General features: G+C 42.8%; 1 protein-coding gene across 1 annotated transcript; it reads left to right on the top strand.

Moving 5' to 3' along the window:
* Positions 1-25,031, top strand: CEP126 (centrosomal protein 126). The gene is made up of 12 exons (XM_053456512.1): positions 1-144; positions 1,352-1,471; positions 8,834-8,979; positions 9,934-10,051; positions 10,863-11,058; positions 13,615-15,556; positions 17,155-17,298; positions 18,652-18,773; positions 21,390-21,471; positions 22,089-22,283; positions 23,812-23,873; positions 24,775-25,031. The coding sequence occupies exons 1-12, from the start codon at positions 116-118 to the stop codon at positions 24,877-24,879; spliced, it is 3,261 nt and encodes a 1,086-aa protein (XP_053312487.1). The 5' UTR covers positions 1-115; the 3' UTR covers positions 24,880-25,031.
* The last annotated feature ends 1,101 nt before the right edge of the window (positions 25,032-26,132 follow it).

The raw sequence follows: 26,132 nt of genomic DNA, 5'->3' as shown, positions 1-26,132 counted from the left end.
TGCAATGAGCTCTGCTACTAACCGGCCAAACATTATCAGCTTGTCATACATGACCCGGGGCCGCGACACTCAGCACACGAGGAGAGATCTATAGACAACCGGACAGAGAAGAAGCATGCGGAACCAACACACAACGTCGTACTCGTATCCTTCCAAACGCAAGGGGACGCCGTGTATAACATCAGCATAGAGCAGACATGGCCCTAAAATCCCCTGTATAATACTTTTCAGATTGCACAGAAGGAACATTGAATATAGTCCTTTATATACATGTTACATCCGGAGGAACACGTTACATACAGCTGCATGTACAGCGCTGCATGTACACCGCCATTCAAAAGTTTGGGGTCACTCAGCTGTTTTCATGGAAAACAAGGACATTTCTGGCTGTACCATAATTTGTAAAAAGGGTTTTCTAACGATCAATTAGCCTTTTAAACTTAAACTTGGATCAGCGAACACAACGTGCCATTGGAACACAGGAGTGATGGGAGTGATAAAGGGCCATTGGAACACAGGAGTGATGGGAGTGATAAAGGGCCATTGGAACACAGGAGTGATGGGAGTGATAAAGGGCCATTGGAACACAGGAGTGATGGGAGTGATAAAGGGCCATTGGGACACAGGAGTGATGGGAGTGATAAAGGGCCATTGGAACACAGGAGTGATGGGAGGGATAAAGGGTCATTGGAACACAGCAGTGATGGGAGTGATAAAGGGCCATTGGAACACAGGAGTGATGGGAGTGATAAAGGGCCATTGGAACACAGGAGTGATGGGAGGGATAAAGGGCCATTGGAACACAGGAGTGATGGGAGTGATAAAGGGCCATTGGAACACAGGAGTGATGGGAGTGATAAAGTACGCCTATGAAGATATTCCATTAAAAATAGTTTCCAGCTACAGTAGTCATTTACAACATTAACCCCATCTGTGCTGGATTTCTGATCCATTTCATGTTATTTTAATGGACAAAACTTGCTTTTCTTTTAAAACAAAAAAGTTTCTAAGTGACCCCAAACATTTGAACGGTAGTGTGTATGTGTGCGCATGTATGTATGTATCTGTGTATATATATACATATATATATACATACACATACTGTTATTTTAATGCACAATGAAGGCGACCCCAAACTTTTGAAGGTATGTGTGTGCACTAGTTAGCACTAGTCTGTGTGTGTGGCTGTAACAATGGGTTAACAAGCTGTGAGTTTGAATTTGTTGTTCCCGTGTGTTATATTAACCTGTGAAGTATATTTGTATGATCAGAAGTGTAACGTCTCAGTTCAGATGCCACGACTGCCGTCAAACTGTATCCAGAAGTAACCTTAACCTTGACCGTTTACAAGACGTTTGAAAGCACCTCTGGGAACAGACTTTGAGGAAGAACGGCGGGTTCTGCTAGCCGAGCAAAAGATACATCGAAGGCGCGCGCAAAAATTATCAGTGGAGACAAATCGCCGGAGAAAGTAAGTCATCAGATTATTTCCCCATCAACGGGTTCCTGCCGGCGTACACAAGAGACGTCGCTATCCGACGCCATGCCTTCAGAGACCGTTATAGACCAAGTGGCACTGCAGGCAACAACACCCCCCCCCAAGTCATCGTAGCGTTAAATTCCTCAGAGCAGGTGGGACGGCAGCCTTAATGCTCGATAATGGTTTCAGTGACGCCCTCACTTGAAATATCACACAATATAATATCACACTCTGCATGATGATGATATGTCATTGATATGTGCAAGGGAGGCTGGCACATGTCGGTATAAAAGGCGCGCATGCTTTCTTACATAGCATCGCGATGTGTCGGTTCCATTTGCAGAAATTAAAGAGGCAGTGCCTTCTCTGACAGAAGCCAAACTCACCATTAATTCCCTGTTGGAATTTACATAGTTAATTGGGTTGGAAGAAAACATATAGTATAGTACGGCAAGTTAACCATTCCACGACCCATATCAGTTGATATGAGTTTCTTGACTCAAAGACAGTCGGACTCGCCCCGGATCAACCTAATCTTTACTCGTGATAACCACAGAAGCGTTTCATATCTACAGAAACATCGAAACGTTCTTTGAATGCAGTAAATAGATCAATTTAGCCCAAATTCCAGGCAGTGTATTCCACAATTTAACCGCCCTCACTGTAAAGACTTAATGTCCACGTGTTTAGGTACGATTCATAAAGAGATCTCCAAAACGATCTTTGTATTGACCTTGAAAGTAAAGTAAAGGTTTTTCTTCCGTACAAAGATGGGTTTTTTCCCCAGAGAAAACAATCCCAATTTGGACAGCCTTTTTTTCAGGGATATTAATATTTTTAGGGTTTTTTTAAATAAATTTGTATTTTGAGGAACCAAGCTAGGGGGCCACTGTCTTTGCCTCTTTTTTTCAGCCACTATGAATGTGCCAGCAGTCCTGAGAGTCAGGCCCGAAAAGCCAACAGCTGGGCCATAAGCATCATAATCAGGAATGTCCTGGCAAATTCAGGACTGTTGGCAGCAATGTTACAAGGTTTATAAAAGCAGTGGTAAATTCAGCTATTGATTTGGCCTGATTCGGCCCGGTTGTGTTTGGCTGCCGTAAATGGCTTTTCATGGTTACCATGTGGATGTTCTCAGCAGGTCAGGACCATCCCAAAGCTTTTGTCTTTGACCGCATGTGACTGCAGTTCATTCATTCGCTTTTGTGATGCCTGATCTGCTTACTTGTTCCCTAAGACTTTGCAGCAGGACACTTATGCTCCGTGTTCATAGCCAAAATAAATAACCTGCGCGGCGTGTGCTTCCATGCCTCCTACAGTCTACAGGTTATTATGTTTGTTCTCGCCGTATCAGCCGCAGCGCGTACGTCTGTGTTTATCGTCTATTTGTGTTAATGGGGAACTGCGTATCCGCACAGGTTTTCTACCATAAGTAGTAGATTATTAATGATGTCATATAATGTAACAAAATATGGTTACTGTTGGATTCATGATGTCTTGCTTCTTCTTCTCTGTTGTCGGGTTTATATTTTCGGGTAATTCCAATATAAACATAGATGAACAATTTAAATCTTTTAAGGAAAAATATCACCAAGTTTTACCAGGCAGCGGAAAAAAGGAGCGCCCACTCAGCACTTCACACTTGCTAGTGTTATCCATTCAGAATGAATAGCGAAATGAGAAAGTTAAAACTGTCCTGCCAACCATTCCGCTAGTGAATAAACCTGTGTTTCTAATCAATTGTGTGCAAACCCTATAAATATCCACTGGTCACTTGAGGCTCAATCTCGGAGGAGAAGGGGACTGTAGTAGGTGAATACCCTGCTACATATATGCGGTTGCCAATTCCTTGATCCAACGCACAACTAGTTCGTAACATAGCTATTATGATCTCGGATCGATTGCCTGCCCATCGTCCTGACCTTGGACTGGGTAATGTTTACTAATTAGCATAATGCGTTCGCATTCAGAATCTCATTCATTCGCACCTTAATCTCTGCTGTGTGCAGATGTCTGTACATTACATAGAGTAACCCCCTGCCTACAGGGGCCATTTACCACTTAGTTTAACATGACGACGTCTGCGAATTCTTTTTTCATACAGTTTATTTAGATAAATTTTGATATTATGGATATTAATAATGTTTTCTTGCCCCATGAATTCTAATCTGTATAATTCATTGCTAAAGGTTTACGAATGTTGTAATTGTTTTGAATAGAGTACTAAAAAAGAAATACCGGTAATGAATTAGTTACTTAAGATCGTTAGCCTGTAAGGTAGTGATACCTCTGGGGCATTTGTAGGTGAAGGGGGGGGGTGACTTTAGACATGGCCTATTAAAAGATGAAGTGTCGTGTGCGGCATTTTGTTACACTGGTACTTTTAAAGTGTAAACCTTTCATTCCTGACACTCGCCTGTTAATCCATTCTGGATACTAATTTGCTGTGAATGTAATGATGATCCGGATAATTCACTCATGATTAACCCCTTGTTCTCTCCATGGAAACTCATTGACAGAGATGGAAACCGGTTGAGAAATGTTATGTGATGGCGACTGTGCGCTGCGTTTTGTATACTCTGTAATAGCTCATCCACATGTACATTAGTACACAACAACGCATGACACAACAACGCATGACCTGCGCGTCCTACTGCCAATATACACTCCAGATTTCTTTTAAAGGTCAAATGTCAGCTTAACAGATTTTAGCAAAATCACCCAGAGCTTTTGTTTCTCTATAATTTAAAATTTTAGGGTTTATTACCTACAGGATGTAACGTCAATCACTAACTTTACAATAGGAGGATATAATTAAACGGGGAGGAATAATCATGCAGATCATTCCTGCACACAGGAAGTTATGACACAACATTGAATTTTAATTCAATCTTTGCTACCATGACGTGAACTTTTAAACTGTTTGTAACAAAATAAATAATTAAAAATGTAAAAAAAATAACATTAAATCCACTAGGTAGTTTAAATAAATGTAGTTATGGTAAATGCAGCGATGGTGACAAATTCAGACATTATTGGTACATTGTACGAATTAGGATATATACATCGTTATGGGCTGATTTTTATATAAATTAATGTAAGTTTGGTTATAGTCTTCGTTATGTTCTGTAATTGTGCGTATAGGACAAAAACATGACCTGCCGTGCTTTTAATATGTTTCCTACATGTTTGTAAGCGCGCCTGGCCACGTGCACGCTCTTCTTCACATAGAACCCAGTAAATAAGGAAAGCAAAACTCGCTGCCTAATTAAAACATTTTTCTCGCTTGTCCGACAGGTTATTTAAATGAGTAGGGATTACATGTGCGGCGTGATCCGCGCAATTTTGATTTATGAGGATTTCTAAATACGGCTCTGATTTGTATCCCAAACGTTCGGATTGTTCTATAATTAACTGCCGCAGCGTAATAACATTCGGATCCAAAGTAGAAACACCTATAAAAATACAGTAATCACCATTGCAGGACCAATCCATTGTCTAGGTTTAAAGGAACAGGATCCCAGATGTTGCCAGGAAGCATAGCCAAGCAATTATTATTACTATTATATATATATATATATATATATATATATAGCTTAGGCAGCGCTTAATACAATACATATATTCAAGGGGTCTGACAAGACAAGAATTGACGGACTAAGACAAACCGATACATTAGGTGGAGAGAGCATAATTAATTAATAGTGTTTTTTTAAAGTAATGAGAGATTTATTACTCGGCTGTTGCACCCGCAGACAGTTCATTTCGTTTAGCTGGAATATATGAAGATGTTTCCACTTCTGTATATTGGTTTGTATAACAGTGGTTGCTGTTTAGTTTTCTATGGTTGCTATCTGATTTATTGTGACTAACCTAACATTCTGACGAGTTTAATTGCTTGGTCTCCGCTTGCCTTGTCACTTCCAAAGATATTATTCTGCCTGCCCCTTCTCCGTCCGCCTCTGTGCTCCAGAGCAAGCTTGATAAAGGTCCTCATCTACTTAACTGTGGTAAATTCTTAAATATATGGCACTGACCTGATAATATATATATTGCCCAAACCTTCACTTTACCTAGAAAGCAGATGGAGGAACCGGGCAAATCCTCAGTAGGCTGGTGGCAGATGGAGCCTTCCGTGTACTTTAGTGCTGCTTGTGTGGCCGATCCAGTCCTTTAGTGGCCATAATTATAGCATTTATTTGTAGTTGGCCTTAAAGAGCCAGAGCCTATTGTAGCCCAGTCTGTTTGTCTTCTTCAGTATAACTATATATTCTCTCTCGCCTTTCATCGCTCCAATCCGTCCTCAACACTGCAGCTAGATTCATCTTTCTTGGTCACCGTTCCTCATCCGCCGCTCCTCTGTGCCAATCTCTTCACTGGCTCCCCATACCCTGCAGAATCAAACTTCTTACCCTGACCTGCAGAGCCCTTAACAACTCGTCACCCGTTATATCTCCACCCGCCTATCCAAATACACCCCTAACCGCCCTCTCCGTCCCTCTCATGATCTGCGTCTGTCTTCTACCCTCATTACCTCCCCTCGCTCCCGCTTCTCAGGCATTCCCGTTCCGTCAGACTTTCTCCCTCGTGCGCAACTTTCAAAAGCTCTCTGAAAACCCACCTCACACACCTAACACTCTCAGCCATCCCCCTCACCAAGCCATCTCAACGACCTCAACAGATCACCCTGACCTTATCAACTCATCTCTATCCAAGCCGTCCTCTCCTACCATCTCACTTCCCCCCTCAGCCGCCGACTAGATTGCAAGCTCACAAGAGCAGGGCGCTCTCCTCCTTTTGTACCAGTTTGTGATCGCGCGTGACTTTACAGCGCTACAGTATCTGCTGGCGCTATATAAATAAATGTGACGTAGCAGCACAGAGCTCCTCTGCTAGGTTACGGAGTATCTGTGTACAATAACAGAGCGCGGCACGTCATGTGTTTGTTCATGGGACAGTATTTGGGAGCTTAAATTAATCTCCTGTGAGCCGTCACGGCTTTTAATAATTACGTTGTCTAATAAATCGCGTCTCGGAGTCTGAGTAACTTTTGTTTGCGTTAGAATGGGTCGGTGGTTCCTCTTATGGCTTCTTTCAATGGAAATGTTTAAAGTTGGGGCTTTTCTATACTACACTAGGTATTTTTATGACATTTTGGGGAAGGCTTTCCTTTTGAGGCTGTCATTTCCGTTAGTGGAATAATAGACTACGCTAATTACTCTGGATAATTAATATTTTAACAAACTCTTGTCCCCGTCCCCTCGCATTCCTTTTCTAATTCAGTTGGCGCCGCTCCTTGTGAGTCATGGGCCGAGTCTGTTGCCTGATTACATAACGTGCCTGAGACGTCCTCCTATTGACTAATAATATAACGTGTGCGATAATACGGTGAAAATATAACCAGGAATAAAGAGGGACGATTCTCCGTATCTCGCGTCAGTCCATGGAGCAGCGTTCCTTGGAGTCATTGACCAGACGGAGGTCAACCTCTTGGCTATAGCAGCAACGTTTCCGCTCGTCCACATCCATGCGACCTGTAAGGAATTCCGCCAAATATCGAGAGGATTAGCGTGAATTAAAGGTATGTCTTTCCCATTCCATCGGGAAGGTTTGGGGCTTCTACTGGTCTTTCCCCCCCAACGCTGAGTATATTTGTGGTTTTCTGTCTGCTTGTAGACGTTGGCTTTCATGCAAGCCCTCTGATGAAGTCACGGTTCGTTTCATGGCCGTATATTTGATAAACTAGTCGGCGATGTGATATACGGTTTCTACATTTTTGATCAGTTCCTTTGATAATGGACGGTATTCTATGAGATAGTGATGGTCGGAATAACTGGGCGATATTGTTTGATCTTTATGGACTGCTTTTCACCGTTTCACTCCATTTTCTTTCTTCCTTTAATATCGCCTTTCACCGAATTTCATTCTAATTTTTTTTGTCTTGCAATGCGACTTCAACACTTGAAAGTTCAGAGGAGGGCCACAAAACCAATAAGGGGAATAGGAAGTTTAAGTTATGAAGAAAGGCTAGAAAAGTAAAATTGTGTACACGTTAGAGAAATGGCGTCTTAGAGGGGATATGATAATGTTATATAAATATGTGCAGGGCCCATACGAAGGGCCTGTTCATTAATAGAACATTACGGAGGACAAGAGGCCACCCGCTATGATCTGAAGAAAGGACATTTAGTCTCTGACAGCGGAGGGGATTTTCTTACAGTGAGGACAATAAAAGTACGGAATTCGCTGCCTGAAGAGGTGGCCAAAGCAAATACATTAGATAAGAACAAACTCAAAAAAGACAGCGCTCAAATAATTATATAAAAAATATACAAATCTTTAATAAATACATAAAACATATATAAAAAAAAACACAAAATACAAAAATAAGAGATGAATATACTATATCTCAGCAGAGGCACAATAATGACTTATTATGGGTTTTATATTTTTTGGTTGTTTAGGTTTGTTTAGGTTTGATATATGTAACCATTATTTGTATATATATCATTTCTGGCATCCCTTAACCCATTGTGGGATGGGAAGCCATTATTGTGCCTTTGCTGAGATATAGTATATTCAATCTCTTATTTTTTTGTATTTTGCGTATTTTATGTTTTTTTTATATATGTTTTATGTATTTATTAAAGCTTTGTATAATTTTTATATAATTATTTGAGCGCTGTCTTTTTTTGAGTTTGTTTTTATCTTTATAGGTTTTCTCTACCTGGTGGAGATTATATAGTTGACTAGCTGCTATAATAGGTTTCTTTCATTCATTATTTCTGTGTACGAATATATGATTGGTAAAGAATTTTGATATATATTATTACCTTTTTCACAGTGGTGTTGGTTATTTTTATATATATTCTAGGTCACTTTTAGCGCTGTATTTTCTTTTTTCTTTTTTTGCATTAAATAAATTAGATGCCTTTTAAAAGAGCCTGGATGCTTTTGTAATGAAGCAGATCATAGAGGGCTATGTTTGATAGAATGGGAATTCATATTTATTTAGTGGAGAAATTGGAAGTCAAGAAGGAATTTTTTTCCCCATTGAAAGCTGACATAAGGGTTTTTTTTGCCTTCTTTTGGATCAACAGCGGTAAACAAGGAATAGGAAAAGGGTTGCGCATGATGGACACAAGTCTTTTCTCAACCTAAGCTACTATAACCATTACATACACGTTGTCACGCGCGTTTATTTCACCATTCAATTCTCTTAATGTTTGATTGTGATTTTTCCGCAGCTTGAGAGGTACGTTCCTGTCATTTCATGGGATTTCGGCATATTTTGGTTTTTATGCTTTTATGGAGATCGAGTCTTAGTACTGACATTTATTTATTTCTGGATAGAGCTTTAGAGGAAAAACGGAGAGAAGAGGAGGAAAAGGAGCAGAAATTCAGAGAGGAGGTTCTCCAACAAAGAAAGTTAAAGCTTCAGGAAGCAACAGAAAAGTTCCAACGAGCGCATCTCGCTTCTTCGCAGCGCAGGAGAGAAGGTTAGTGTGCACTCCGCTCCTCGGAGGAGTAATGGGTGGGTTTGGTTCCTCAATCAGATCTTGATGAATGATGGTTGTGGAAGCCACTTCATTCTGTGGGACTATACCATGCCATGCTGACAAACTAAAGAAAAAGCAGTCAATAAGACGTTTGGGCTATAATATCAAAATAATGTATTTTTCTTTTCAATTTATGTACAATAAAGAGGTGACCTGCTTGCCCCTCAACACTTTTCATGACCATCGTTGTTGTTTAGGCCATCTGCGGATGTGCTGTTTTTAAGGTGGTGAGTGATTCCTCGGAACTGGAACCTATAGGGCCAGAAAATAAATGATGTGTCCTTACCTTACAACTATCACATCTTGAGCGCATACAGTTCAACTCAGCCCTACATGCATTGCGTCACAACGTGCTTTTAGGGGGTCCGGTGCGACCCCTGAGACCCCTTCTTCTTGTCTCCTCGTGCCGGTTCAATATATATATGTATATATATATATATATATATATATATATATATATATAGATAGATTTATTTTCAGCATTGAATCCAGTCCAGTGTAGCTTAAATAAATATAGACGTAGGTCCTATAGTTTCACATGGAAGCCTCGTGTTGATAATAATATCATTATTAGTATCATTATTATTTCATTGAAAAATCATCAGTGCAACACTCCCTTGGGGTAAGTCAGCTGGTATAGACGACAGGTCGCACGTCAGAAATGTAACGGAAACCCATACATTTAGCGATCTTTCTCTTGTAATCTGTGCCTAAGTGTCCCATATTTGCATTTTCTAGTAACCCAAGCTAAGTAACCGTTATTAATATAATGATGTCCTAGTTTCATGAATTATCCAGTCTAATGTATCACTAAATACGGAACGGTGTCTGTTTTTTTTTTGGGACCCGTATGGCAAAAATCGATTTAATTCTCTGGATATTTGTTTGTTGCAGCTTATGATGCGCAAAGAAAGCCGACCCCGAAGTTAGAAGATGCGCTTAACCAAATTCGAGGAACTGTTTCATCCTCGATTTATTACTTACCCAATAACAGAAGCTTCGATAACACAAGGTATGGTTTTTATATATTTATTATTATTACTTCCAAGTTCAGATGTTATTAAACATTTTGGATGATAAAGAACAGTGTAATGAGTGAATTTACATGTTCAGCGTAAATCGCAGGTCCTTTTAAACCCACTTCAGAGACAAACATTGTATCTAACTCCACTTTAACCCCTTAATGACAAAGTCTGTACATGTACGGGCTCAAAATGCATTGTTTTCAATGGGTTTAGGGACCGCCCATTGTCCTTAAGGGGTTAAGTATCTGCCAGGGAAGAAAGCCTACTCTTTAGTAACAGATACTTGGACATGGCGCATGGTTGTCCACAATATCGGGAAAGTTGCCCAGTTTTCTCGATATTGCGGACAACCGAGCACCATGTCCTGAAGAGAGGGTCTGCGGCAGAGGACGGTAGTAACTCCTCCATCTTCTGGACTAAGGACATTTTTGCACAAGAGGTTCAAATGGTCCGTTCCTAAATTGTATAAACCGATAAAATAGTGGGAAACTACCCACTTCTCCTACATGTAGAGATGTCACCAAGACATAAAGCCAAGGACTCTGTCCAAGAAATCTCTGTCTAAAGCCAACATCTGGAATCCCATGGAATACTTTGAAACGTATGGTGGGCAATGGGACACCGGATATGCATTTTGCTGACATTTAACTAAATATTAAGAAAATGCAGTGTTCTCGTACCTCTTTTAACAAAAAAAAATAATGTTCAAATCCTATATTTCTAATTTTTCTTCGGACTCTATTGAAATAAGCGAGATAACTTCACGCTAATGCTGTAAGCATTTGATCTCTTTTTTAGGAGCGCAGGCACATCCTCAAGCGTCTTGTCTGTAAATGGGACTTGGAATAAAAAGCAACAACCCTCAGCGACGTCGGAATACGAAAGGGTATTTCAAGAGTCAAAGAATCAGTTCGACAGTCAGCAGCTTTACTTCCAGCACAAGCTTGAGGAGGCCCAACGACGTCTAGAAGAGCAGCACCTCAGCAGCCTGCAGGTAAAACCATACTCAGCATATCCAATATATTCATACCCATATTTTGGAGCATATAAAAATGCTTTATTCAGCGCATATTTTAATGCAGCTGTGGAGTATATGGTCAACCTGACATAAAGTAGCCTATCGGGTTGTGTGGAACATTGGCATTAGGGGGTAACGTTAATCCAAAAATATTGGTGTGTACATACTCACCACTTACATATGATGGTATAAGTCACATATCAAGTGAATACTGTCTCCTTCATGCTGTTACTATCTTCTGTTGATCGTGAGTCCTATACCAATCACCCACAGAGTCTCAAGTAATAGTTACAGGAACCATATGATCCTTCAATGGTTTGCCTTCTTTTATGCCACATGGAAATTAAGCTTTCCCTGAAAAACTGAATGAGACAAAAACTTACATGATGAAAGAATGATGTGCCTCATTCACAATATTCGATCGGAACATGTGACACCAAATCAGGAACTGATAGGCCGTAAAATGTTAAAAAAAAAAAAGCGGTAAACAAAACGTTTTTTGTTACAATAAAGTGTTCCTGGCAAAAATGATGAATGAGGCGAAGATCACATTATTAAAAGATGGTTTCTGGGAAGGCCTAGGAGTGATGTTTCTAATAATTCATTTAGTTATGAAAATGTTAAAATGAACAGGGTAAGTATTTTATTTCTCTAAATAGTTTACTTCATGCAATCACTATAAATGGTCTCATGATCTGCCAGTAGGGGGCACTAATGTCTTGATTCTTAGACGGATGTTATTAGGATTTCTATCTCCGTAGCAGCCGCTTGATCTTAAGGCGTTCTAACTCCTGCTTTTTCATATAGTATTTGCCAGCTAAGATTTTTTGAGCTGCGGTTACCTATTCTTTTTTTATTCCTTCTATATTAGCCTTTAGCAAACAAACACTCTGTGATTCTAAACCTGAGATTGTTAAAATCCACAGAAAACTTTTGTTCCTCCCCATTACAAAGCAAACGCACCCAGGCAAGTGACAGGTGACACTACAAGTCTAGACAAAGTGGAACAAGCTGAGGCTTTAACAGTATTACTGTCTCAGCAAACCACGTGGCCTTCTATATGTTTATTTGCTGACGACACAAAGATTTGCAACAGGGTTGATGTTCCTGGAGGAAGAAGCCAAATGGCAAACGATTTAAGTAAACTGGAAAAATGGTCAGAGCTGTGGCAATTGGCATTTAATGTAGATAAATGCAAAGTAATGCACCTGGGGCATTAAAAACCCAAGGGCAGAGTATAGACTATTTGGTACTGTCCTAACCTCAACGTGCGATGAAAGGGATTTAGGGGTGATTATTTCTGAGGATTTAAAGGTAGGTAGACAATGCAGTAGAGCAGCAGGTAATGCTAGCAGAATGCTTGGTTGTATAGCGAGAGGTATTAGATAGTAGATAGAGGGAAGAGCTTATGCCGTTGTACAGATCACCAGTGAGACCTCACTTGGAGTATTGTGTACAGTACTAGAGACCGGATCTCCAGAAGGATATAGAAATGTTGGAGAAAGTTCAGAGAAGGGCTACTAAAATGGTTTATGGGTTACAGGATAAACCTTACCAGGACAGGTTAAAGGATCTTAACCTATACAGCCTGGAAAAAAGACGGGACAGGGGGGATATGATAGAAACATTTAAATACTTAAAGGGAATCAACAAGATAAAGGAAGAGAGTTTATTTAAAAGGAGAAATAAAACCACAACAAGAGGACATAGTCATAAGCTAGAGGGGCAAAGGTTTAATGGTAACATCAGAAAATATTACATTACGGAAAGGGTAGTGGACGCATGCAATAGCCTTCCAGCAGAAGTGGTAGATACAGTTAATACAGTAAAGGCATTTAAGCAAGCATGGGATAGGCATGAGGCCAAGCTAGATATAGGATAAGGGCAAGTACCAAAGGAAAGTACTCAGAGGTTGGGCAGACTGGATGGGTCTACTGGTTCTTATCTGCTGTCACTTGTCTATGTTTCTATGTCTCTATATCCTTACTATGAGCCGTCAAGTCCAGTTTATATAACAAAGTCGGTTTCGCTGGCCATGTTCCCCCGCCAACCTTCTCTGGCTTTCTTCTCTAGCAGCAAATTTGAGCCCTGCCAGCACCCATCCGTCCAGCTGCTCTGTAACCTGCTAAACGGGCAAATTAGTCATGAAGCCAAACGAGGAAGAGCTCTGCAGAGTGTTTCACATACAAGTGATCGCAGATCCTGCGGGAGACGAGATGCCGCTGATGTCCCACTTTTCATTTCACATTTTGCAGAAATAAAAAGACCTCATCTGTAGATGTGAATTGGTTGTCAAAAATGTATTCCTAGTTAAAGTTGATACCGCTGAGGTCTCAGAATCTTTTTCTGTGTTGGCCCCATAAAGGGTCCACTAAGACTATACAGTTTTTCTTATCCTCAAATCCATGCTGATAAAACATACCGTACTCTCTTGCTGTATTTGATTGAATTTAGCAATAAGGTGGCAAAAATAGTTATGGATGGATATTTTGTTTCATGGCATAAAATGTTTACCTTGTTGTGTGTTTGCAGAATTTTCACCAGAAAGTGGAGCAGCTTGCGCATTCAGAAAGTGTATTAAGTTTAGATAGTCTGGAAGATGAATTAGAGAAAAAGGAAGATATTGATATACTGGAAGAATTTGCGTCTAGAACTCCGTACACAGACCTTTCGGAAACATCCGGTTATCCCGTGACCAGGTCTGAAGCGGACACAGCGTTTATTTATCAGGAGACTGAAAATGGTCGAAGTTCTGTTTCGCCCCATCGGTTTTTACCTGCTCAGCTTCCAACAGCCAAGCATTCACGTGACGGTGACCAAGAGCAGTCACTTGGCCATACGGCAAAACAAACGGTGCTGAATGGCGTTACCGAGGACAAAGGCGGCGATTCAGATAATACGCAGGCCACCTCTACCCCAAATCCGGACGCTGTCCCGTTGGGACAAAGTACTGCTGAGAACAAAGCGACACATTCTGAGCCAGGTTATAAAGAGAGTTCAACTTCTAAGCCATCCAGAGCCTGGACCACACCTGACCCAACCCCGAGAGAAGCCCGGCCGAGCTCGGTGCCACCGGAAAACAAAGACACAATACAACACCCCGTGAGTCAGCCCCTGGCAGCCCCGCCAGTCCGTCTGTTTATAGAATGGGAACCTTCTGCCAGTAACTGTCATCATGGGGTAAGCTCAAAAAAAGATAGAAATACAGCACTTTCATTAGCTGGTATGGAGACGGTGACGGACACGCACAATGGAGAACTTTATGAGTCCAACAATGGCCGTATTACTTGCCCAGACGGTAATAACCAGGAGCTGCTGTTGCGTGAAAATTCACCTTTAAGGTCCATTATTTCCAGTAAGGATTTTGTTCCAAGTAGGCAAAATCATTCCCTTACGAGTAATGCACTTACTCACCCCGATCCCGGATACTCCGCACAGTGCAGAAGGCCTCGGAATAATGTTTGCGGAAGGGAAGAAAGCAGCTTGCTGAAAAGCATCTTAAAGAAATGCTCCAAGTATGAGAATGGATACATCCGGGGCGGCGGGGTCAGTAAAGTCTTGCGCTTTGAGGACACCGGTACAGCCGGTCTCAGGGACAGCATTGAACTCGCCAAACAGAAAGAAAATAAAAGAACAGGCAATAAAAAACTTAGATGGCTAGATGAGACGGACAAGCCAGTGGGGGGAACAGATGTTATAAACAACCATTTAACTGGGGTACAAATGGCTTTCACTGAGCGGATCGACCATCCAAGGGATGTCTTAGAACACAATCTGTTAGACGAGCGATCAGAACCTTCTGCTGGAACTCCAAAGTCTATGTTTTCCACTGGTTACCATTTCACTAAGCAAGCTTGGGTGACCTCCAAAGGAGCAGAAGCCAGCCCTGTAGATCACAACCAAAACAGCCAAAATGTACCTAAAGCAAAGACAAAACTAGTGAGGAGACCCAAATCGGCTAAAAGTCAGTATGCTGTTATGCACAGAAACAGAAAAGGGGCAATTATCCGACCCCAGTCAGCCACAGAAGCCAGCAGGGTTCTGAAATATCAGGGGAAGCTTATGATGCCGCGTCCTCCTCCGCCAAGACCAGCGTTGGACACGGTTAATGGTCAACCAGATGCCAAGCCTCAGACTGCGAGCCGGGTTAATGCTTACCCCAGTAACTCCAGCGGTGCCACACCGCCATCCAACCAAATGTCCCCGGCAGACACCGCATCAACGCAGAGTTCATCCAACTCCAAAGGTAACGTCATGACCGTCCGGCCTTACAGCGTCTCCGAGACCGCTACCAAACCAGTGCTCACGCCAACCGACGAGCAGTCCATTGCTCCGCAAGAACCTTCGCTCGCTTCCAAAAAGAGATATCCAATATACGGAGAGAACGGGCTGCGGCTGGACCACACTCCAACCGATGAAGAAATTGCTTTTCTGTGGCAAGGAGTGCGTAGTGCCTTAACTCACAAAAATACAGGTGAGAGTCAGAATGTACAGAATAATGAATACGGGGGGGGGGGGTCATTTCTGGGGTAACCTTCTTCTCACCATCCGACAGATATTTATTTGGAAGATTCTATAATGAATTTATTTTCGAGCTGTGTGAACGGTCACGCGTCCATTCACGTTAACGAGGCATTCAGAACACGTTAGCTGTTTTTAATGTTTTATCCGTGCGTGTCCACACACGTGGACCTTTTTTTCCCCGGCTGCTCTTCGGCTCTCTGCGTGTTTGGAGATGATCTGTTCCTCCAGGCCTTAAAGTCTCCTACTCCATCATTTTAATGGATATTAAAGGCCAAAGGGAGGGCTGTCAGTATTCAGCCCCAGGGTATCTAGCCAAGTGACCCAGAAATAAAGCATCCCCCGGGCGTATCTGTCAGTCAACGGGCTCAGTGTGCGCTCTCCGACAGGGAATGCCTGGAAAGGAGCATAGAAATGATCCAGTCGGAATTTAAATGCTGCCACTAAAGTCTTTGTGCCCCTTGGTGGATACATGGGATTACGTTTGGATGTTGGGTAGTGGTCCACAATGTATAAATCAGAGCTTCTTATTTGGCCGTTGCCAGTTCTCCTCTGGTAAAAGTCCAGGACATGGCCTCCATGTTCAAGAAAAAGAGTATATTTGAGGAATGGCCCTAAGGGCAGCAGTTTCAGTTACCAGAACCAATGAAAAAGCTCATTACTGTTCGGCTATTCAGTTATGGTAACGTATGAGACGGCAGATTGTAACGCGGGTCTTCTCAGCCCCTCCACCAGTGAAGCTTCCAGCCATGGTGCTACCCACCAGAACGTGGTGGACTGGCGGAACTCTCCCTTTAACCCCAATTAACCCATAAAAGGGAAATTCCGGTGGAAATAGTAAATGTTTAGTACATGACCAGCAATGCCTCCGATGTTGTGGAAATATGTAAAATAGATTTACTATATGCATAGCGGAACCACGTCGATAAATTATGTTTATGTAAAGGTTACCGTGTCGGTTTGAACCCACAGTACGGATTATTGACCGATCAACGACATTGGCGCTTCCGGAGACTTCCAACTTTTATGGATGATAAAGCAGAATAAAGAGATAATGTTTTACTGCCATTGAAATGTTGTTACAATAAATACTTCCGAGAATAAACACTCCAAGCGTGTAATATAAGCTTGCCACCTGTTCATATAACGCTCAGCCAGTTCATTAACTATAGACGCCAACGAGATGACTTGTGTTAATGGATTCATATATTTCTCCCCGACGGCGTGCTATAAAATCAGCGGTCAGTCATGCCATGGATGGGGGGGGGCTCTGTATCACGAACGCACATCACATATCAAGTGATTATCTGCACCGAGAAGCGAGTAAACTTTTTATAACTCATCCAATTAACCCCTTCAAGTGCAACGTGTGATACATGTACGGGATACACGGGTTTCCACGTGCCCCATAATACTGTTTTTATTATGGGGGGGGTGCCTTGGCATAGTGGGTGAGGTCAAAATCTAGAACGAAACCCTGATGATTACATCATGAGTCTGCCGGTCTGGTACAGATAACTGGTCATATTACATGCTTTTTTATTTTTGTAGGGGATTTCCGCCCCGGTGACCTGCCGTCTGATTCAGAGCCTGTGCGGAATAACCTGTCCCAAGTTCTCATTGATGGAGGGATGCTGCTGACCAACTGGAAACCCCTATCTAGGATAAATGGGGTTTTTACTCCCCCCAACAGCGGTAAGAACGTACACATTTCTGGTAAATTACCTTTCCTGGTCAAAAGCCCAATCTACTAGACAACTACACTACTCCTTATCATACTGCCTTGTGGTAAACACTAGAATGGCTCAGTCTTAATCGCCCAGCTGGACAGCCTGTCTTATGTAAGTTTATGGAGGAACAGACTTCATTAGCATTGCCTTAAAGATCCTTGTTGCCTTTAGTTAGCAATAGAACCATCCTGACAGCGTGATGGAGGAAAGTCTGTGCAGGAAAAGACTTCATTGTACAGGGGCAGGACTTCATTAGCATTGCCATAAAGCATCAGCTCAGTGTGGTGAATGTGCTGGGAAAGCCATCCAAAATATCACATGACCGACAACAATGGCTGCTTCTGGGTTTGCAAATAATGGCAGTCTATAGTAACAAAGTAAAATTTATCACCCCTAGAAAAAGGTGTGAAGAATAGAGCCGGTTGGCTGCCCTTTCTCATTTACCGTAATCATGTAGCTTCATACACAAGCTTTCTAGAATTCCTTTTCGGCGTACCGACCACCTCCACTGGGCGACTGATCAGTATTAAGAAAGATGCATGATAAAGGAGAGAGGGGGCAGAAATATTTAAATACATGCTATCATTCAAGTACAAGAGAATAGTTGATTCCAAAGGAAATACAAGGAGGTTTTTGTTCACCAAGAGGGTGGTAGATAAGGGGAACAGCCTTCCAGCAGAAGCTGGAAGACTTGCATCAGGACAAGGGACTAGATGGGATGAATGGTTCTTAACTGCCATCGGATTCTATGTTTCCATCAACGACACTTTCTGTAAAGTAGATTTTTTCTAAATCTAAATAAAGACTTCTACTTCTTGCACTTTTTTTTTAATTTTAATTAAAATGCCTCCCTTTGGACTTTAATTAATCCTCTTACATATTTGAATGCCCCCCCCCCCCCACATGGCTCTTAAAAGGTGATCAAATGGCTTTTACGGTGTACTTAAAATTGGGTGAATAAGCCCGAATAGAAAGTTCTAAAAAAAAAAAAAAACTTCGACATCTCTGCCCACTTGGTGTCCCGTCCGACGGTCCGAGCCGCCGCATTCTATCTTTACAATATTTCTCTCCTCCATGGAGGAAGGAGAGCAGATTGAATGTTATTCTAGAAGCCCGAGCTTCGCTGCATCTCACGCACGCCACGGTTCTAAAGTTTAAAATGTTCCATGAAAACATATTTTTTCCCCCCAAATTGTAGACTGAAATCGTGATCCGTCAGAGGATTAAAAAAAGGCTTTTCATCAATCCAAAGTACGAGTGAGGTTTATTTGTGTTATGTCTCCCAGCAGACCTTATTTCTGTGCCGTTCTCTTTAAAGGTTATATTACTCTGGCAAGAAGGAAACAGATGTCGGACAGCAATGAAAATAAACGCAGAGGACTACTGGAGCAGAGAAGAGGCAACATAAACCCCGCGGGCTTCAGAACCCAGCACATACAGGTATGAGATCGCGGACGGGGGTTCATGTATCATTCAGCCCATAGCTTGTCTTCCAGAAGCGGTATCTGTGTTTGATCCTTGGGGTAAAGGATCAAGGTGGCCCATACCCGGGGGAACTTTCTGGCTCCGGCTACCCATCCCGCTGGCCCAGGCACCACAGGCAGGAAGAAGCCGTTGTTGGAGGGAAACGGACAGGAAGTGAGACGTGCGCCGCAACAGAGTTTCCCCCGTAGTGACCCGGAGATTTCCCAGGCACTCTTTGTAGGGTTGTGGTTGTCCACCCAGCATTGTATTCATGTTCGAGATGAGCCATGTTTGTGTTAACCATAAGACGAGGGCTATGTGTAATATTAGGAGCAACCCGGGGCTAGCTGTGGTTGCACCCCCCCATCCCCCCAAGTTCTCAAGCAGTTCTCTTTGGTCCCCCTCCTCCATCTCTGTATCCGTTCTTTTTTTCATCCCGCTATCTAAGCCGACCCTGGTCTGAGTGGGCATTGGCCGACCCTGGTCTGAGTGAGCATTGGCCGACCCTGGTCTGAGTGAGCATTGGCCGACCCTGGTCTGAGTGGGCATTGGCCGACCCTGGTCTGAGTGGGCACATTGGCCGGCCCTGGTCTGAGTGGGCGCATTGGCTGACCCTGGTCTGAGTGGGCGCATTGGGCGAAACTGGTCTGAGTGGGCATTGGCCGACCCTGGTCTGAGTGAGGATTGGCCGGCCCTGGTCTGAGTGAGCATTGGCTGGCCCTGGTCTGAGTGGGCATTGGCCGACCCTGGTCTGAGTGGGCATTGGCCGACACTGGTCTGAGTGAGCATTGGCCGACTCTGGTCCGAGTGAGCATTGGCCGACACTGGTCCGAGTGAGCATTGGCCGACCCTGGTCCGAGTGAGCATTGGCCGACCCTGGTCCGAGTGAGCATTGGACGGCCCTGGTCTGAGTGAGCATTGGCCAGCCCTGGTCCGAGTGAGCATTGGACAGCCCTGGTCTGAGTGGGCATTGGCCTGCCCTGGTCTGAGTGGGCATCCCCGGTCTGAGTGAGCATTGGCCGACCCCGGTCTGAGTGAGCATTGGCCAGCCCTGGTCTAAGCGAGATGCCTGTAAGGTGATAACTCAACTGAACCTGTTCACCTTTTATTTTTCTCTACAAATGGCACGAGCGGCTGCTGTTCATGTTATCTGTGTATTTCCTCACATCATTTCCTAAATTAAATTCTAATAAAAAATAACGAGATTTGGGCATGTGTTATAAACCAAATGCAAGTCACTTAATTAACTAGATTTTGATTATTTTACAGAGAGTGTGGTAGATAAGTGCAACAGCCTCCCAGCAGAAGTGGTAGAGGTAATACAGTGTATATGGGATGGGTATAAAGCTGTCCTAAATCTTAAGACGAGACCATGGACTGATTGCGTCTTTAGAGCAGGAAAAACCAGCAGACCAGACAGGGGCCGAATGGGTCTTATCTGCCATCGAAGTCTGTTTCTGAGATGAATGGCTGGCCCCTGAGTGACTGCTGGCTAGGAGTGGGGTGTTATGTCATAAACCGGGTGAAAGTGAAGTCATCGCGAACTCGATCCAGCTGCGGTGCGGCCCGCTCATCACTCCTGTTTACTCAGAACACAAGCCTCTTGGCTCATCATCACCCCCTTTTCATCGTTGTGTAAATAAGGCAAAAGACGAGCTATAAAGAGATTAAAACGCGCTTTTCAGCCCAGAATGACCTCATTCCTCTGCAGATGTCTGAAAGAAAGAAGTTACACAACGTGTCTTGCTGTCGTAGTTCTACCTGATTTCGGACGAGAATGATAGAATTTCTCGTTATTTCTGCTTTATGCCACCCAATTTCATAATCCTTACCCAAATCTCTCGAGTTATAATTATTATTTATTGTTTTATATAGCGCCTTCATATTCCGTAGCGCTGTACAATGGGTGGACAGGACATAACAAGTAGTAGATAACATAACAATTTGACTTACAGAGACAACAGGTGAGGAGGGCCCTGCTCACAGGAGCTTACAATCTAGAGGGTTTAACCACATAGTGCCCAGTTACATCTGTAACATTAAATATGCATTATACGAGGTCTTCATGGACCTTATCCAGGTGAAGCTTATCAGGCTTGGCCCTTTGTAATGTATAGTTCATAGGGCGACATCAAATGTGTCCCAGTGCAACTTATCGACAACCATGGTTGCCATATCAGCTTTTTTTTGTATACATTTAAGATGTTAGTGACCAGCGCAGTCCCCTGCGGTAGTAGGGATGTATAGCTCGGCACCAGATTCTCTCCCGTGAGCTTATACATCCCACATACTTCAGGGTATTATTTATTGTTTTATATAGCGCCGTCATATTCCGTAGCGCTGTACAATAACACATAGAATGCATACCGTATATGCTCTGGGGAAAAAATGGCTCATATCATTTTAATGAATAAACCAAGTAACTTTACGGTGTAGCGCTACTGATCACCTAGAAGAATTATATAGAAATACTAGAATTGGTCAATTCAAGCGATTCTCATCCCACCTACCAGGACTGATGAACGAACGCGTTATCTTTCCACAAAGCCGATGATCTGTTTTAACATGTTTCGTGTTCTCTGTATCCGACAGAACCTGCATACTCTACAGATAAGACCATATCCGAGCGCTCACGGGCCGGGACAGACACTTTCCACGCCAGCCGCCGGTGAAGGTAAGCGACATATGTCAGCGTCACATGTGTAACCCGGACAGGCGCGGAGTGCGCCACTTTGCGTGCTCTTCGATCGCCGCTGCACTACGATTCTGTCGGGATATGGATAGAGTTTGCAGACTCCGGAGCTTTGCGGCTTCCAGCAGTCAGTTGGACGAGTTTGTAGTTATGTTTGTAGTTTTGTTTGTAGTTTTGTTTGTTTGTAGTTTTGTTAAGACATCTGTCAACGCGGTATTATCAGGGCCACGCGAGGAAAATCACACACCTATGTGACAAAGTCAAGGTTTCTGGGAAGGTGAACAGATGTCAGACATCTGGGCAAATGCCCTATTACAGGGGCGTCCAACCTGCGGCCCTCCAGCTGCTGCAGGACTACATCTCCCATACTCCTCAGCCAGCCCCTTAGCGGAAAGAGCATTATGGGAGATGTAGTCCTGCAGCAGCTGGAGGGCCGCAGGTTGGACACCCCTGCCCTATTAGATTGCTATATGTGTTACTGAAGCCTGTTAATTGATGTGGCCCTTAACATGTGCGCTCCACGGGACGCAGAACACGGATTATGATTCCAAGTGTTGGATTGCTAACGGTCACGACAGCTCATGTTTCGCTATCTCCAGTTTCAGAGAGCACAGTGCAGTTTATGTTGGCGGAGAATCTGGTGGAGACGTCTGCTTCGGATAGAGAGATCCTCACTGCCATGCAAGCGATCCAAACCAACAAGCACAAGTCCCTGAACCCAAGTCCCAGCGCGCTCTCTCTGGAAGAGCAGAGGCTTCTTCAGTCGCTGGATCGTCTCAATCAAAGACTGCAGAGTAAGGACGCCGGGGGCGCAGGCGATGGAGATGGCATCCTCACTCATGGAGTTTTCTCTCCACTATTAAGTAGCTTCCCCCGTTTGCTAGTTTTGCCACCTTTTGCCAGCAATTATTATTAATGGGGGAAAAAAAGAGGAAGGGTAGTTTATTATGACAAAAGCTGTGTTTTTGGCAGTTCCTCTGTCACCTTTTCGGTAGAATCCGAGTTTGGAGACTTGTTATAAGGTGTCTGTAGATGAGTGCTTAATAATCCTTCTACTACCCCCTTAATTTTAGTGGAAGGGTTTCCATCACCTTTACTGCCATAACTTATGTTATTAGTATTTCTCGTGTTTCCCCAAGCCTCAACTATTAAGCCAGTATCACAACTTCATACTGACGAGTCCCGTTAAAGACGAAACAGCTGTCCATGAGTGCTGATCTGGTTATTGCACCTCTTACCCGAGTTTTGTCTAAAGTCTGTCCTGTACAGCGGGCAATTACTTTCAAGGTATCCATGTATAAAGTGCATATAGAGGCAAAAGGTGATAATTGTTACCGTATTTGCATGTGCCTACCCAGAATCCCTTGTGGTTGTGGAAGCACCATGAGATTTCTGAGGGAAAAACAAGCCTTCTGGCCTGTCTGGTGTCTGTAGATGAGTGTTTAATAATACTTCTACCACCCCCTTAAATTTAAGTGGAAGGGTTTTCCATCACCTTTACCCACCATAACTTTTGTGAGATGTATTATAAAAAGAGATGATGACCTTTGTGATAATATTCAGTCTGATGGAACTAGAACGCTCAGCAGAGAGTCTCATCATCCAAATCCTCGAGGATGTTAAGCCAGCTTGTGTTTGCCTGGCATCTCCTCACAGTTAAAGTGCTGCCCCCTGCAGTATGTATGATGTATAAACTCACAGTAGAGGATGGGTTACCCAGTCAGGGCCGGCCCAAGACTTAATGCGGCCTGGGGCGAAGGTTAAAATGCTGCCCCCCCTGGGGGGGCGGCATTTTAAACTTCGCCGACGCCATTATCTACCCTTACCCCCCCCCATTTAAAAGTACTTACGTTTAAACAGACCTGCAGCGAGTCTCCCTGCTCTGCCACGGTGCCGGCTTGTAATGCTGAGCGCTGGAAATTGACGCCACTTCCGGCGCTCAGCATTACAAGCCGGCACCGAGACCGAACAGGGAGACTCGCCGCGGAGGAGAGAGAGAGGGGCGCCGAGCGGGTAAGCGAAAACCACTCGGCGCCCCTCTCTCTCCTCCGCTTAAAAAAAAAAGCTCTTGGGGCGGCAAAGTGCCGCCCCTTCAAAAGTGCCGCCTGGGGCAATTGCCCCAGTCGGCTCCATTGTAGGGCCGGCCCTGTACCCAGTTATACATCACACTTACTACACAGGGGGCAGCCCAGCTCCTGGCCAGCAGCAGGTGAAAATAATACGTGGCTTTGGGGGAAATGGCTGGCATGGACACACTAGACACTCGTTAAAGATACTGCATTAAATAAGAATTAAATTTAGTTTCTTGTGTGAATTTTTTAGATGTGCACGAAGTCGTGAAAACCCCAAGCGCTGCAAATGGATTTCCACTGAATTCACCTCTGGTAAGAACAAAAATAATAAGTTAAGTACACTTATCTGTTCCGAACGCAGGTATATCACAGTGATATTGGAAAGATGTATACGTAGTGCCGGTAACTGCACGTATGTATTATCGGCACCTGCGAAAAAAGCAATTTGGGGCCAAAATGGAAATAGTGATGCAGTTTTTTCAGTTACATTGAATTTTTTAAAAAAAAGTTCAAAATGTGCCTGATTTTTAGATCACTGTTTAGAGCAGGAATTAGCCCTAGCATTATCTGGGGCAGCATTATCTCCCCACTGTGAACAAAAACGTTGCAGTATGATTGAGAAAAGTTGCACCGTTACCTGTGTTTAATGTCACATAAACCCAATCCTTTTGTGTAAGGTTGCAGAATGTAAAAATGTGGGTCTTCAAGCACTTGGAATCCCTGTTAAATTCCATGCTTTTGCCCATGCATTTTCTGGCAAAATAAATTAACCAATTAAATAGTGCAGTTTATTCACTAAAAGGAGAGTGTGTATGAGAACCGTAACTCTGCCGCTTCACTATTCATTATGAAGGATCAACACTGGCAAGCCTCTCCAGTGAGGAGGCCCTGAATAATGCACAATTCAATGAGTGAGGAGACTTTGGGGGTAACTTCACTGATTTAAAAATACATTATACGGGGCCAGCGTACCGGTATTGGCTTTTCATAATGTAATGTGAAGTCAACGAGCTGAAATCACAACTCTCCTGTGTACTCTCCCCTTAGTAAACAAACCCCCGATGTCAAACACATGCCTAAGAGACTTACACCACCTACAGACTACGTTACATGTGATCGGCATACAGTAGCCTATAGCCAGAGTATAAAAAGATCATAAATGAGAGCTCTCCGGATGCAGATAATCATATGCTTAACCTTTAACATCTCGCAGAATACTCAGCAAACGTCATCACAGCCTGCAGAGAACTCGGCAGCGACACAGCGATTCCGCAGCTTCTCTGCGGACCCTCGCACGCGACTGGCAAGAAGATACTGACCCCGCAGAATCATCTCCATCCTTAATATCTGCCGTTATGATAATAAGTACAATTTTGTATAGAACGCCTCCATGTAGACATGCATAAGATAATAATTTATCGGACGTCGTTGTATTTTCATGACCGCAGTTTCATTTTCAGAAAGGGGTCATTGAACACTTTGGTTCAGGGTTCTGCATTTGTCACAATTCAACATTTTTTATTCAGTTTTTTAATACTGCATCATCATTTATCTCCCAGTCCTGAGATTACGGTGCAATATTGATGGCTTTTTCTTAGAAACACATTTTAGCGCCGAGTTCGGATAACGGCAGAATCTTTCATTCTGCAGTTTCTCAACTTTACGTTATAATAATTTTTTTATGTTTGAGCCAATTTATACTATTGATTACAAGCAAAGTATACCCGGTTTGTATTATATTAATCCTTTGTTGTTATTTTGTATCCATGTATTATAACTGTACCAGTACATGTACATTTGTGTAAAAAATAGCTAATGTAATTTGTTTCTTTTAGATAAAAGTGTGTTTAGCGCCGTTTTAAGTCCTGCGGTAGTAACTCTATTTACCACTAGAGGGCAGCGTGACGTTTGAGCATCTAAAGCCGCAACGGAGACTTTCTGGAGCCTCTAGTGCGGTTTTCACTTTTTATTTCACATTTGTTTTTGTTTTTTTCTCTACATATTTAAATAGTATTTATATTATCATCGCATGAAAAAGCTACTTCAACCTTGTAAAAGTATAATAATTTTAATTTGGCCTTTGTAACAACTGGAATGCACTTTATTATTAGATTTTTCTATTTTTTTACTTCTTAAAATACCTCATCTTGTTCCTTTTTTTTTTTGAGTGAATTGTTTACGTTTTCTGTTTCTACCAAAAAAAATATATAATTATTTTGTTATTAAAAAAATAAAATAATAAAAGCGTTATATTTTTGCCTTTATGTATGCCTATATTATATGTTTTATTTCCCCCATACAGTGCACAGTGAGGTTAAAGTGCCAGTAAAGTTTTTTCACCCCTTAATAAAACAATTAAAAAAGAGCTAGCGGGGGTGATAATCTGTTCACTGTTTGTCTTTCGGGATACTTAATCCTTGAGTTGTAGGATCCAGTATTGGAGGATTATTGTCAGTGAGAAACTATATACGACGTAGAGGGTGGAAGGAACCTAGTTGGTGAGCAGGAAGATCTGTGTCTCCTTTAGCACAGATGGCTATTCTGCTCACTTTCCATTCTACATGCTAGGAG

This window comes from Spea bombifrons, chromosome 2 (genome assembly GCF_027358695.1).
Source record: "Spea bombifrons isolate aSpeBom1 chromosome 2, aSpeBom1.2.pri, whole genome shotgun sequence".
Taxonomy (NCBI): Eukaryota; Metazoa; Chordata; class Amphibia; order Anura; family Pelobatidae; genus Spea; species Spea bombifrons.
Note: the sequence above shows the minus strand (reverse complement) of the source record. Positions and strands in the feature narration are given on the sequence as shown.